We start from the raw sequence: 15,191 nt of genomic DNA, 5'->3' as shown, positions 1-15,191 counted from the left end.
TCTGATACCATTCTAGTCAACAGCAAGCAACGGCCTCTGACCAGAAAATTTGCCTTAGCCTTAGAGAGGCTAGAGGTCAGCTCGCCACGACAACCTCCCCACTTTCACCTCTCCTATTAGGGTTTTATGCGTCAAGCTATCAATGTCGATCACAGCATCATTTCTGCCTAAGGCTTTCAGGTAGCCCAAAACCCAGATCCAACCCAAAGAACACATAACCTCTGCCGATCTATATAGCCTCAATCTCAAGTGCACCCAATCCCCTGTTTTCGTCGTCAATAGCCAATGCAATCGTCTGAAGATCAGAGGGGCTCTTGATCTGACAAAGAGATGCCTCAATGGCGTTATAGAGGAAGTATTGGCCATCGCCAAGCTCGAACAGTGACAGGGCCTCTGCCTTCATAGAGAAGAGTGGCTTGGCATCACCATCCAGGCCGTATCCCTTAACGAGCTCGGTTACTTGGCCGTACTCGCCCCACTCCATGTTGCCTCCCATTTCTTCATAGTCGTTTGTCTAGTTACTTGGGGGTTCGACCTGTGTGCAGTTAGTCAGTCATGGGCCATGGGGGATGGTGGCCGGAAGACCGGCTGGGAAGATCTTTACATCCGTGTTGGTCACAAGTGTGCCGTTGACCTCCTTTAGGTTGTTGCTCATGTTGGACTTTGGCAATATGAGAGAATCCGACTGGGGTGAAGGATGTAAGGTGAGTTGGTTTGTGTCCAGGAGTGATCGTGGTTACGAATGCATCTCTTATATGCACCTCCAGGATAGCATGGAGCCACTGACGTCACATGGAGTCTCGAGCTGAAGGCGGAGGTGTCCGTGGGTATGCAGATCATGTACAAAACTCTGTCAACTGATGAGGTTGACTCTGAGACAAGACAGCTGTCTGGAGCAAGATTTTACGCTGAGCTACCTCCTTTCACCAACGGCAGCACCAATTTCGCGATCGGCATTTCAAATTTTTGCTACATTGGGTTATGATGTGTCATATGTCAAGATTACGGTGGTGCCCGGGTCGAGGAAAAAGAGAGACGCTTAGATAAACCCTTTAGCTGATTCTCCCCTGAAGTTAATAGATAGAGTATAGTAGGAATAGGCAAAGAAGATCAAAAGCTTTACCTTTCTTATGATATATCTTTAGTTAATTATGCTTCAGGGGACTAGGTAACCAACCCTCTTGATATTCTGGTGTCTCGTTTATTTTATCAACCTAGGTGGGTGGTCTTTGATGCTGTGCCTGATACTATTGGTAGAGGCCTACGCTTGCGCGATGTATGACACCCCGTGCTCAGGCGTAGTTTAGATGGCTTATACGTTATCAGTTTGAAGCCGATCGGCTGATAGATTTATAAATTCCCCGGAAGAGCTGGCAATACCCCCGACAAATAGACGGTTAAAAGATCTGCAAGTATAGCTTGCCTTGGAGGTCCATTACAACAAGTTTAAGCCACTGCTGGAGCAGTCTGATAATAATGATATATGAGATTAAAAAGTCTATTGATATAGGCCTCATGAGCCCACTAAGCGTTAACTATCAACACCTCGTCTATCAATAAAATGTCTGAGCCAGTCGTCATCGAGGTGGACTAGAACTATAAATTACATTCCGAGCCTAGTGGAGCATAGTTGTCTGTTAGGTAATTAGCGTTGCGTGCAACCGCAGCTCTACTATCTTCTTCTATTCCTCCGCGGCTGCCTTCAGCAGGTGGGTCGAATTCCGCTTAAGGTGCAACTGGAGCTCTACTTGTGTTGCGGAAGCCATGCTCACACTTGAAAATAGTAGCTCAACGTTACTTCAGTAAGATGTTACGCAACCTGGCAAAAGTAGCCTATTGTGATCACCGATGACAGGAGTTGAAGTTCTCATCTAGGGCTTTGCTCATTTCTAACATGACATAGATACAAACCCTTGCGACGCACCCAGTTGTACATAAGCGGGACTAGGGCCGATTTAACCTTATATAATCACATGATCATAACGTCAGATAGGACTGGTGGGGCTCATTGTACGGGCTGGTAATCCATTTGCATTAAGTTCCACTTCTTCCCCTCCAGTTCTATCTCAGACTTTTACTCTAAACACCGTTCGCATCTACGAAGCTATTTGCAGCCATGGACCCCATTCCCACTCCAGTCACGCTGAGCACACGCTCTGATGTTTGGGAACCGGGCGATGACTGGACGGGTGTGACAAATCAGACACAAAGGAAGAAGCTCCAAAACCGCCTCAGCCAGCGAGCTTATCGTCAGTCAATTCTTTCCTGGTTTTGACGAACAGCTACTATGTAAGCCGATCAAAGGACTAATTCGAGTTATGAAATGCTTTTCTAGGTCGCAGAAAAAAACAGCAAGCTAGCCAGTCGAGCCCTAGTTGCTTGACCGTTCATCATCCAAGAAGTGATATCAGCAACTCAGGGAATGAGATTCAGGTCCAGCAAGTTACATTGACAAGACTCCCCGAAAGAGCCCGTTGCGACACGGACGATAAGATTGCAGCTCTTTTCGAGGGCTGTACTCTTTTAACGTGCCCTCGTCGAATCGACCAAATTACTGGTCTTATCAGACAAGCCTACGAAGACTACTCCCTACAGGCGCCCCGGCCGGCGTATCTACCAGTCCTCATCCGGCTGAACGTTCTCAACGCGCTGGCCCGGAACGCCATCTCCATGGGATTCCCGCCAGAAGGGCTCTGCCGCGACGAGGCCATCTCCCCTTACAGCACTAATGGGCCCCAACTTTCCAACAACCCGCAACCGGCCACATCATGCCCCCCCGCACTACAGCCAACATTTCTCCAGGCGATGGTAGTGCATCATCCATGGATTGATTTACTCCCTTTCCCTCGGCTTCGCGATAATATGCTCATGTATATGGAAGCTGGGCTGGTGGATGATGACCAGCTGTGTGAGGACCTTCTCGTGGTGGACGATCCGCGGGGTCTCGATAGTAAGCCCTCGTTGATTGTGTGGGGAGGGTCGTGGGATCCCCGAGCTTGGGAGGCGAATCCTGCGTTCTTACGAAAATGGGGGTTTCTACTACGAGGGTGCACGGAGATCATAGAAGGGACTAACTACTGGAGAGGGAAAAGAGGTGAGAAGAGGCTTGTTTTTGAAGTATGAAAGTCGGGGGTTGACCTGTGTTGGTATTCGGGGATTAATAAATAACCCCGTCGAGGGACAAGGGTGTGTGGCTGCCACCTCACTTACTCCACGACTCTCACTTTGACTTGTGACTCTGCACTGGGTTGTCCGGGACCCCTATCTTAGTTAGCGCGTAAGCCAGTTGCGTTAGCGTGCAACTTAGCATTTGCAGAGTTTCAGTTGCTCAATCAAGTCATGCATCTGGCTTACGCGCTAACAATGCCGGAGGGTCCCCTCCCGCAACAAAAAAGGGTTGCTCTACTTTCTCCATTCAGCCCGGCTCCCAATCAACGCGAGCTGTGTCAGTGGCCCGCGTGGGTCTCTTCGGAGCCCGCCCATGAGAACAGACTCACAGTTGACAACGTCAGGGTGATAATGTAACTACCTGGCCAGCATTTTTCTTGAGCAAGAATCATATATATATGGCACTGAGGCCGTTCTCGTAGAGCCACATCTCTCATTGTCAATCCACCCGCGTGCCCCCCTTGACATACTTCTTTTCATCAATCTTACATCCACCACCATGGCCAATCGTTACGCCCAAGTTCATGAACGCCCCAACGGCCCAGGGGACAGTCGCCCGACTGGAACCCAGATCATCCAAGACGAGGATTTGGTTGGGAAGCTATCCGGGAAAGTTGCCTTCATTACTGGCTGCTCTTCTGGGATTGGTATCGAAACCGCCAAAGCCCTCCACCTAGCAGGGATGACTTTGTATCTGACCGCTCGGAACCTCGCTAAGGCGAGGACTGCTCTGGGGGACCTAATCGACAGTGACCGGGTTCATCTCATTGAGCTCGATCTCGAGTCCCTTGGAAGCGTACGATCTTGCGCGGCCGAGTTCCTTTCTAAGAGCCAGACCCTCAACATTTTGATCTGTAATGCCGGCGTGATGACCCCGCCCGAGGGTCGAACTAAGGACGGATTTGAGATCCAGTTTGGAACCAACCACCTCGCCCATTTCCTCTTATTCAACCTTCTTCGACCTGCTCTACTGGCTGGGACCACCCCTTCATTCGCCTCCCGTGTCGTGATCCTTTCCTCTGTCGCTCACCGGTTCGCTGAGGTCAACTTCGAGGACGTCAACTTCGATCGCGGATATGACGCAATGGCGGCATACGGAGCCAGCAAAACTGCCAATCTTTGGACTGCCAACGAGATCGAGCGACAATATGGTCCGCAGGGTGTCCACGCATGGAGCGTTCAACCAGGTGCTGTCCTCACCAACCTGGTGCAGCACATGTCTGATTCGGAGAAGCGGGCGCTTGATGGAGACCCGTACATTGCCTCCATCTTCAAGAACCCCGACCAAGGAGCTGCCACTACCGTGTGGGGGGCTACGGCAAAAGCATTGGAGGGAAAGGGTGGTAGTTATCTCGAAGACTGCCAAATTGCGAAGGAATGGGATGCTTCGTCAGGTCTATATACGCCCGGTTATGGTGCTCATGCCTACGATGTGGAAAAGGCTGGCAAGCTATGGGCTGAGTCATTGAAGTGGATAGGGCTATAAGGACTGGCAGATAGGCGTATATAGGGCGACACCTTTCCGTCCTAAACTTATCTACATTCCCTCGTTGATCGGCTAGAAGTACAGAGAGTTGATCTCTCCTGAACATCCTCACGCTCAAATTAGAAGAGGATGACCAGTTCCACATTATGCCTCCCTTCGTTGAAATCCGGGCTTCGCGGCGCTTGCTCCCTTCCCCTGGCAGAATGGTGAGGTATAATGGTTCTCCTACAGTAAGGGGTGAGCAGGCCATGACTCCAGGGATAGCCCCCTTGATACCTAGAAGCGAATTCTCTACGAAATGAGCACTAAAGTCGTCCGTCTGTAAGCCACCCTTACTGCAAGGCTGTTTCAGACGATTTCGTACTTCAGTATCAAACTCATACCCTGTGGCCGTGTTAGCCTTCTAATTCTCTGTGAGGTGGAGAAAGTTGATTCTTGCACTCTGTTATAGAAAGGGAGAAACTTCAGGAGACTAGAGCATTATTGCTAAAATCCCCTAGTAGCTAGATTAACCTCAGAGGACGACTTCGATAGCCCGCCCATACCATTCGTCGTCCTATAGTGAGACTCTCCGGTTCCCATCGACCTGCGTTCTATACTCTCATTGTCGTGTTCTCCGCGCTCAACTCCATCCACTGTAATCTCTGTACTCCTCATAATGCTATTATTCATGCTCAATCCTCCCGTCTTCCAACCCTTGGTGTCGCCGTGCTCGCCGCCATGGGTATAAGGTCGATGTGAGACATTCCCGCCAGACGCATCGCCATTGAACGTGTTCAAATGTATGACTGCCGCAGTGTCTGTACCAGGACCCTGACTGCGTAAGCCAGAGATGTCTTTGCTATTTGCCATCTCGACGAGGCGGTTCAGGATGTTGAACTCTAGCTTGAGCTTGATGCTATAGACAATGGCCTTATAAGCGGTCTGAAAGTCGTAGAAGTCGGCATACTCGAGGACGAGGATCGGAATGTCGAGGAGGATAATAATGACGTTGACTAACAGCAAGTGCCTCTGCATTTTTCGTGTACTATTTCCATGCAAAGCGCTTTGGGTGCCGAGGAAGGAAGAACAAGTCTTGATGTAGATAGCCGAAATAGTAACTTCCTGAAGGAAAAACATAGTAACCTGGATTTTTTCGTAGACCATATAAGGGTGAACCCAGGGGTTTGATGGAGAGCTGTTAGAGCCGTACATCAGGATGATAATGGGAATATGCAAGATGATAGCATTAGTGACTATCATAGCCAGGACAAGCCTCAGCCAGAACTGATTCCAGAAAATAAGGTGGAGTCGCGAATATAGAACAAGCGATTGGCCAGTAACCATCATCACCCAGCCGACAGATATAAGGGTGATATATAAGATGAAATTATCTGAGTATAATACGTTCTTAAGTAAGAACCCGATAGTATGAGGTGCGATTCCATTGGTAGCGGCGAGAAAACTCCAGAAGTAAAGGCTCTTGCGTCTTTCGAAGGTTGTGAGGATGAGGGCATTAAGCTCGATGACGTTGTACAGGGATATGCTCATGCAAATGGCGATGGGAATAGACAGTTTAACCTCACGGCTTGCCGAATCACCGGCCCCGAGATTTTCTGAGTAACCCATGAGGCCGGCTAGGTTAGGTTCTGAATCCGAAAGAGAACCAGTTTTTGTCTGTTCGTGTTTGTCAATATTGCCTCTAGGGCGGATATAGGGTCAAGCTCAAGCGATCATCTTTGAGTCACTCTGGGGAACTAATACGGACCTGCCGAGAGCTCAGAAATCGGATCAAGCCCAAAAATGCTATGGAGCAGCGCTGGCACTGGATCCAGAGATGTGATGCGTACTGTGTACTGGTTGACTCAACTTGTGACGGCAAAGAAGAAGGATAGGATGCAGTAGGAGGGGGGAACTCCAGCAGCAGCCGGGGCAGGAACATGGGCCCTTGTTAATGCGCTGCAAGCCTGCACATGACGCTAATGTTGAAATTTCATCATGTAATCGTGGCTGCGCTAGAACCTGTGGCTTGACCCAGAGGGGGGCATTGAAGTCGGCGAGGTTGAATTTGCTCGCGTCTAGACCCGAGAAATCGGACCATTGAGCCCGGTCTCCCGGTTTAGCGATTTACCCCGCAAAAATGCAGGGGCAGCGTGCTGCGGGGGCGGGAAGTTTTAGGCATCTTATTGGCTGCCCCGTGCGCGACTCATGGCTGGGCATACTGAATGATTTTTGACATGCAATACTCTGGCCACATTTTGGACTTATTCATTAAGGCTCGGTTTTGGGTACCGGATTCGTTCTAAGGTTTCCCACGGCTAGCTCTTAGACCGTCAAAGCGATCATCACCTGCCGCTTTTAAGAATGACCTACGAGCAGCCACATTTAAGTATCCAGTCAATCAGTGCTTAGACGTTGCTATCTACGTACCAATATTAGTAATTTATACACCCACTTCTTCCTCTAACTGATTAAGCTTGACCTGAGACTAACAAAAAACTTTGGACCTGCGAAGCGCTTCATATTGATACTGAGAGGGCACCACAGAATCCACAGGAACCGCGCACTTAACTTCTTGCGGGTCCCTCTTAGTAGGCAGCTGAACCTGTGTGGCGGCTAGCGACGCCAAGTGTGTTTTGTTTATAGTACTATGGGCGCCTGATGTGGTTGCATTCGAGTCGTAGTGGCAAAGCCGAAGTGCACCTGTAACTTAACCGATGCAAGCGCAATGGGATTGACACAGGGTCATCCTCTCGAGGGGGCACCATCACATCTCTGCGTCGTGCTTGAGAGCGACAGTCCTTGGGTCTGGACCCGAGCTAATCAATCTTTAGGTTGATTGCCACCACCTCACTTGTCCCGAGATTAACCATGGCGGCTACGGAACGGATTTACTGTTCCACGTTCAGGCCCCCCTGATTTATGCCTCGGTTGCTAACACGTGGCTGATTAATATCCTGGCTGAGATAAGGCTCTATCTTATAATAATCTTATATTTCCTTAGGGCTTATAAGGCATAAATATATTACTAGAGAGGGGGTTAAGTAAATTATAATATATTAAATAAGAGATATAAAAAGTATTACTTAGATTTTTATAATAATAATAATATTAATATTTATTATTAAATAAAATAATATTATAAATTATATAATATTAAAAATTATTTATAATTATATATATATATAATAAATATAATAATTTATTAAATATAATAAAGATATTTTAATTATTATTATTTTTATTTAATTAATTAATTTTATTAATTTATTATATTTTAATTAAATATAATAAATAAAAATAATTTTATTAAAATATTATATTTAAAATATTAAAATATTTAATTATTAATTTTATTAATTAACTTAATATAGTTTAAATAATAATTATAAATAATAAATTTAAATTTTAAAAAATATATTTATTTTTATTTAAAAACTAAAAAAATTATATATTATTATATTTTTATATAATTTAAAAATTAATATTATTAATAAATAAAAATATTATTTAAAATATAAAAAATATTTTATAATATAAAATATAATAAAAATTAAGTATTATATTATTTATAATAATTTAAATATAATATATAAATATATTATTTTTTAAAAAATAATTTTAATATAAAATTATTAAAAAATTAATAAAATTAATTAAAAATAAATTAATTAAAAATTATTATATATATAAACTTAAATTATATTTTTAATTAAATAAAATAATAATATTTTATTATATTAAAAATTTATTTTATATTAATAAAATATTTAAATTTTAAAATTTAATTTTTATATTTAAAAAATAATTAATATATTTAAAAAAAAAAATTTTAATTTTAATTTTTATTTTTAAAAATATAAATAAAATAATAAAATTTAAAAAAAAATATAAAAATAAAAAATATAAAAAAATTATATATATATAAAACTATAATATAATAAAAAAATTAAATAATTTTTTTAAAATAATATATTAATATTTTTTATTTATTTTATATATAAATTAATTTAATATTTATAGTTTTTAATATATAAAAATATAAAATTTTTTAATTATAATTATTTAATATATTTAATATAATAATATTTTAAATAAATAAATATTTTAATATATTTTATTATAAGATTTATTTTTTAAAAAAAAGTATTTTAAAAAGTTTTAAAAAAATAAATTTTAATTCTTTAAAGCTATAAAATAAAATATAAATTATTAATAAAATATATAATTATATATATTTTAATATAAATTTTAAAAAAAATTTCTTATTAAATAATTTAAAAAAAATATATATTTATATTATATAAATAATTATTATTTTTTAAAAAAAGATTTTTAAATATTTAAATAAATTATTTTTATATTTTATATTAAATTAAATTTATAAAAATATTTTTCTTAAATTTTTAATTATTTTAAAATTATACTTAGAAATTTAAGATTAATTATATTTTAATATATAATATATTAAGATATTTATTTATTTAAAATATTTATTTATATAATATATTATAATAATTATTTAAATAAAATAAAAAAAATTTTTTATTTATTTAAAAATATAAATATTTTTTTAATAAAATATATTTTTTTATTTAATAAAAATAAAATTAATATAATTTAATAATTAATTTTAAAATTAATAAATTTATAAAATTAATTATTTTTTTTATTTAATTATATAAAATTTAATTATATAATAATTATATATTATATATATTAAATATAAATTAATAAAAAATAATTTAATAATAATTTTATATTTTTAATTTTATATTTAATTTTTAAAATATTTTTATTTTTATAATTAATTATTTTTATTATTTATATTAATTATTTATTATTTATAAAAAAATATAAATAATTTATTTTATAATTTAATTTAAATATTTTAAAAATATATAAAAAAATTATAAAAAAAATAAATTTAATTTTAATATTATTATATTACTTTATACTACCTAAAATAGGGATTAAAGTATTTTAATTAATATCTTAGTAGTTTTAATAATAAAGGCTTTATACCTAAAGCTAGAGGTCTTAATAGGCTTAAATTAATAAGGTTTATCTATATAGTTATTAATAGCTTTAATAATGCGCTAAAGGTAGCTCTATTTATAATAAATAGCTTATATCTTAATTAACTAAAGAGGTTAAAATCCCCTTTATATAGTAGCTCTCCCTTTTAATATTAACCTTCTAATTATAATTCTTAATTACTTAAAGAGGTTAAAATCGCTTTTATTATCCTTATAAGAGGAGGTTTAATTATAATTAATAATAACTACTATAACTAACTAGTTAACTAATTAATAATTAGTTAATTTGTTAATAATATATTAAGGAGATTATAATAGTTACTTTCTATAGAGACTTTTAATTAAATAATTAAAGTAGCGCGGCTAATATTTATTAATATATCTTTTAATATAACTAAGATAACCTTACTAAGGAAGTCTAGAAGCTTTATAAGGGCATAAAAAGTATATATAATAAGCTATAAGTAATAATATTAAATAATAGCCTTAAGAGTATTAAGATAAATATATAATATAATAAATTAATATTAATTAAACTCGTGATCTTTAGTTATAATATCTTTTTTTTACTTAGCTTTTTTTTACCTAATTATAATATTAATAAAAGGTTTAATTTTATTAAAAAAGAGCTTTTTTTATTAGGGGCTCTTAAAAAAAAGCTAAAGAAAGGGGAAAATCTCATTAGCGAAGATATTAAATTCCTTAAGGACTTATAAGATAATAAGCGGCACGGGGCATAGGTTATAATACTTATAATAACTATAAAGATTTTTTATACTACTAAATAAGAGGATTAAAGAAGTCTTGCTATAGCCAGCTAGGATCTAGCCATATAGCTATAGGCGTAATATTAGGAAATAGGGGTTATTAGCGTTATAGGTTTCGGAGGGATTAGTTCCCGGAGTCAGCGTCGGAGTTCTATAAACCTAAAAAGAGTTAGCGCCGGGGCTCAGCGCCGGACTAAAACTCAGCGGCAAATAAAAGTCTATAGGTTTAATTAATCAAACCCATCTAGTTAAATACATAATGTATATATCTTAGCTTATATAAATATGCGAATAATAGTAATTTTAATATTAATTTTAATAATATTAATTTTAATATAATTATAAATTTATATAATCTTAATAAAATTATAAAATTATATAATTTTAAATATTATTATTAAATTATAAATAAAATTATTATTATTTATATATTTATATAAGCTAAGATATATATATTATATATTTAATAAAATAAATTTAATTAATTAAACCTATAGGCCTTTATTTACCTCTAAGTCTAGCGCTAAGCCTTAGTATTATCTTTTTTTAAATTTAAACTTTAATATTAACTCTAAGAATTAATTCCTCTAAAACTTATAATACTAATAACCCTTATTTCTTAATATAATACTTATAGCTATATAATTAGATCCTAGCTAGCTATAATAAGACTTCTTTAATGCTTTTAATTAATATAATAAAAGGTATTAATACTTATAATAAGGGTTATAAATTATACTATGTATTAGTTATATTTTAAGTCCCTAAGGAATTAATCTTCCTTATTAATAAGAACTTATCCTTTCTTTAGTCTCTTTTTAAGAGCCTTTAATAAAAAGAGCTCTTTTTTAATAAAATTAATTCTCTTATTAATATTATTATTAAATAAAAAAAAGCTAAGAAAAGAAATAAAATTTTATAATTAAAAATTATAAACTTAATATATTTTAAATTAAAGTCTTTATTTAATATAATACTTTAAAGGTATTTATTTAATATTATTTCTTATAGCTTATTATAAGTATTTTTTATATCTTTATAAAGCTTATAAATTTCCTTACTAAAGTTATCTTAGTTATACTAAAAGGTATATTAATAGGTATTAATTATATTATTTTAATTACTTAATTAAAAATTTCTATATAAAGCTATTATAATTATTAATATATTATTAATTATAATTATTATTATTTATAATTAAACCTCCTTAATAAAAATAATAAAAGTATAATTCTTTAAGATTTTAACCTCTTTAAGTAGCTAAGAATTATAAAGGTAATTAAAAGGTTATTATTATAGGGGAGAGCTATTATATAAAGGGGTTAGATTTTAACCTCTTTAATTAATAAAAAATATAAGTTATTTATTATAAATAGAGCTAGCTTTAATATATTATTAAAGCTATTGTAAAAGACTGAAAAATAGAGACTATAAAGTCTGAAAATAGTATAGGGTAGGTAACTAAAATAGGAGGAGAATAGGCAGTGGAATCAGTCCTTATAAATAGCTGATTGGCTAGATAAGGTATTATAGAGTAATAAGAGTGGGGAAAATAATAGATAAGGTTATAAAGGAGAAGGCCAGCTTCTTATAGGTAGTCTTATTGGTTGAATTGGTTAAAGATCTAGGAAGCTATTTCTAAGAGAGGGTTTATAGCTTATATAGCTAATTGATCGGAATCTATTAGCCCGATTCGGATAAAAGTTATACCGTCGGATAGCTCTAATTCTGGGCTTTAAAACCCTATTAGTTTTGCTAGAAACGGATAACTAGAAGCCGAGCTATAGTTAGAAGAAGCTGAAACCCTTAAAGGTTTTAAACTAAGAGATTTAAAACCAGATAGGAAATACCCTATAGAAAGGCACGGCTTTACCGGCTTTATCGGGCTCTATAAGAGCCCTAAGTCCGAAGTCACGTGACCCTTCCTAAAAGGGTAATATTGCCTAAAAGGGGCATTATTGTAACTCCTTAATATCTTGCTTATCTAAGCATATAAAGCTTAGGTAAGCAAGCTGTAAGATAGCGCAAAAGCTATACTATAGGGTAATAGAATGCTAGGCTTATATCTTATAAGCCTATTTTTCTAGAATTATATTTATAAAAGACCTTTATAATAAGGACTTTTACAGCTATTAATAATTATATAAATAAATCTAATTAATTTAAGCCTATTAAAACCTCTAGCTTTAAGTATAAAGCTTTTATTATTAAAATTACTAAGATATTAATTATAATACTTTAATCCTTATTTTAAGTAATATAAAATTAAATAATAAATAATTAATATAAATTAATCTTATTTTATTAATTAATATTAAAAAATAATCTCTTAAATAATTAAATAATTATAATAAATTTAAAATAATTAAAATAATAATAAAATTAATTTTAAATAACTTAAGTACTTTAATTAATATATAATTAATTTATTAATTAATTTTTATTAGTTTTTAATTTTTAATAATTATAAAAGGTATTAACTTTTTAAATTTAAAAAATATTATAAAAATATTTTATTTTATTTTATATATTTTATTTATTTTAGGTTTTTAATATTAAGTAATTTATTCTATTTAAATACCTTATAATTAAAAAATAAGATAATTAATTAAATATTTTCTAATTTATATTTCTAAAACTAAGTTTTTCTTACTTTTTTATAATATATTATAAATTATTATAATAAAAAATATTAATATAGCTTTTAAAAGAGCTAGGCTTATTTCCTTTAAGTTAGAAAATATATTTTTAAAATATATTATATAGCTATAAACTTTAATATTAGCTAAAGAGATAATAAAGCCTTTAATGCCTTAGGTTTTAAAGACCTTAAAGATTATACTTAAGGTTAAAACTTAGTTTAAATCCCTTAAAAAATAAAGTAAGAAATATAAAACTAGCTTATTAAAATTAATTCTTAAAGCTTTATAGTTTCTTTCTAAGGAAATAAAAGGTCTTATATATAAAGTTACCTTATTAATAACTAAGATTAAAAACCTTTAAGAGGTAAATAAAATATTAACTTAATATTAAATAATTATAATTTCGCTATATATTACTTAAAATAAAAAATAAAAAATCTTAATTTATATCTTAGTAATTTTAATAATAAAGGCTTTATACCTAAAGCTAAAAGTCTTAATAGGCTTAAATTAATATAGCTTATTTATATAATTATTAAATACTTTAATATTATACTAAAATTAGCTATACTTTTAATAAAGAGCTTATATCTTAACTAATTAAAAAGGTTAAAATCTAACCCCTTTATATAATAGCTCTCCCTTATAATATTAACCTTTTAATTACTCTTATAATTCTTAATTACTTAAAGAGATTAAAATCTTAAAAGAATATACTTTTATTATCTATATAAAAAAAATTTAATTATAATTAATAATAATTATTAATAATTAATTAATTTATAACCAGGTAACTAATTAGTAATATTTTAAGGATATTATAATAGCTTTTTATAGAGATCTTTAACTAATAAATTAAAGCAATATAGCTAATATGTATTAGTATACCTTTCTTTATAATTAAGCTAACCTTAATAAGGAGATCTATAAGCTTTAGAAAGGCACAAAAAGTAATTCTAATAAGCTATAAGTAATAATATTAGATGAAGACTTTTATAGTATTAAGATAAGTATAATACTTAGTAATCTAATACTAATTAAACTCGTGATTTTTAGTTATAATATTTTTTTTTATTTAGCCTCTTTTTACTTAATTATAATATAAATAATAAATTAAATTTTATTAAAAAAGAGCTTTTTTTATTAATAGCTCTTAAAAAGAGGCTTAGGTAAAAAACCCTTTTATTAATATAAAAATAAATTCCTTTTTAACTTAAAATATAATTAATATAAGGTATAGCTTATAATACTTATAATAAATATTAAAACTATTTATAATACTAAATAAGAGAATTAAAGTAATCTTATAGCTAGCTAAGATTTAGCTATATAGCTATAAATATAACTATATTAGGAAATAAGAGTTATTAGTATTATAGGTTTTAAAGAGATTATTTCTTAGAGGTAATATTAGAGTTTTATAAACTTAAAAAGAGTTAATATTAGGGCTTAATATTAGACTTAGTAATAGATAAAAGCCTATAGGTATAAGTTATTATACTTATCTAGTTAAATATATAATATATATATCTTAGGTTATATAAATATATAAATAATAATAATTGTAATAGTAATTTTAATAATAATATATTTATAATATATTATATTTTAAAGTATTATATTTTTACCTTAGGTAGCTAAGTAATTTTTTAATTATAATTAATTAATTATTTTAAGTTTTAATAAGATATATAATATAACTACTAAGGTAATAGTATAAATAATTTTTATTTAATTTTAAATTTAAATATTTAAATATTTAAAAATTATTTTTTATTTATTAAATAAATTATATTAATTTATAATAATTATTAATATTATATTAATTATTTATATAATAGATTTTTTATAAACTAAAATATAATTATTATAAATAATAAAATTTTATTTTAACTTATATTTTAAATAATAATAATAATATTATATAATTTAATAATACTTAGGATTTAATTTATTATATTTTTTTAATCTTATACTAAGTAATTATTAATCTAAAATAATAAAAATAAAATATTTTTTTATATATTATATAGAAGTTATAGTAAACTTTATATTATAGATTAGTATATAGATTTTATTTCTTTCTATTTCTAGATAAGCTAAATTATAC

At 32.2% G+C, this 15,191-nt stretch overlaps 3 protein-coding genes across 3 annotated transcripts; 1 reads left to right on the top strand and 2 right to left on the bottom strand.

Moving 5' to 3' along the window:
* Positions 1-229: 229 nt before the first annotated feature.
* Positions 230-655, bottom strand: NCS54_00630400 (Hypothetical protein; the record flags this gene model as incomplete). Its single annotated transcript, XM_053151770.1, has 2 exons — positions 230-514; positions 605-655. The coding sequence occupies 2 exons, from the start codon at positions 653-655 to the stop codon at positions 230-232; spliced, it is 336 nt and encodes a 111-aa protein (XP_053007745.1).
* A 3,012-nt stretch (positions 656-3,667) lies between these two features.
* On the top strand, positions 3,668-4,654 carry NCS54_00630300 (WW domain-containing oxidoreductase; the record flags this gene model as incomplete). The annotated part of the gene is made up of 1 exon (XM_053151769.1): positions 3,668-4,654. One exon carries the CDS (start codon positions 3,668-3,670, stop codon positions 4,652-4,654), a length of 987 nt encoding a protein of 328 aa, XP_053007744.1.
* Positions 4,655-5,140: 486 nt separating this feature from the next.
* Positions 5,141-6,262, bottom strand: NCS54_00630200 (Hypothetical protein; the record flags this gene model as incomplete). Its single annotated transcript, XM_053151768.1, has 1 exon — positions 5,141-6,262. The coding sequence occupies one exon, from the start codon at positions 6,260-6,262 to the stop codon at positions 5,141-5,143; it is 1,122 nt and encodes a 373-aa protein (XP_053007743.1).
* Positions 6,263-15,191: the final 8,929 nt, after the last annotated feature.

This window comes from Fusarium falciforme, chromosome 5, assembly GCF_026873545.1.
Source record: "Fusarium falciforme chromosome 5, complete sequence".
Classification (NCBI taxonomy): Eukaryota; Fungi; Ascomycota; class Sordariomycetes; order Hypocreales; family Nectriaceae; genus Fusarium; species Fusarium falciforme.
Note: the sequence above shows the minus strand (reverse complement) of the source record. Positions and strands in the feature narration are given on the sequence as shown.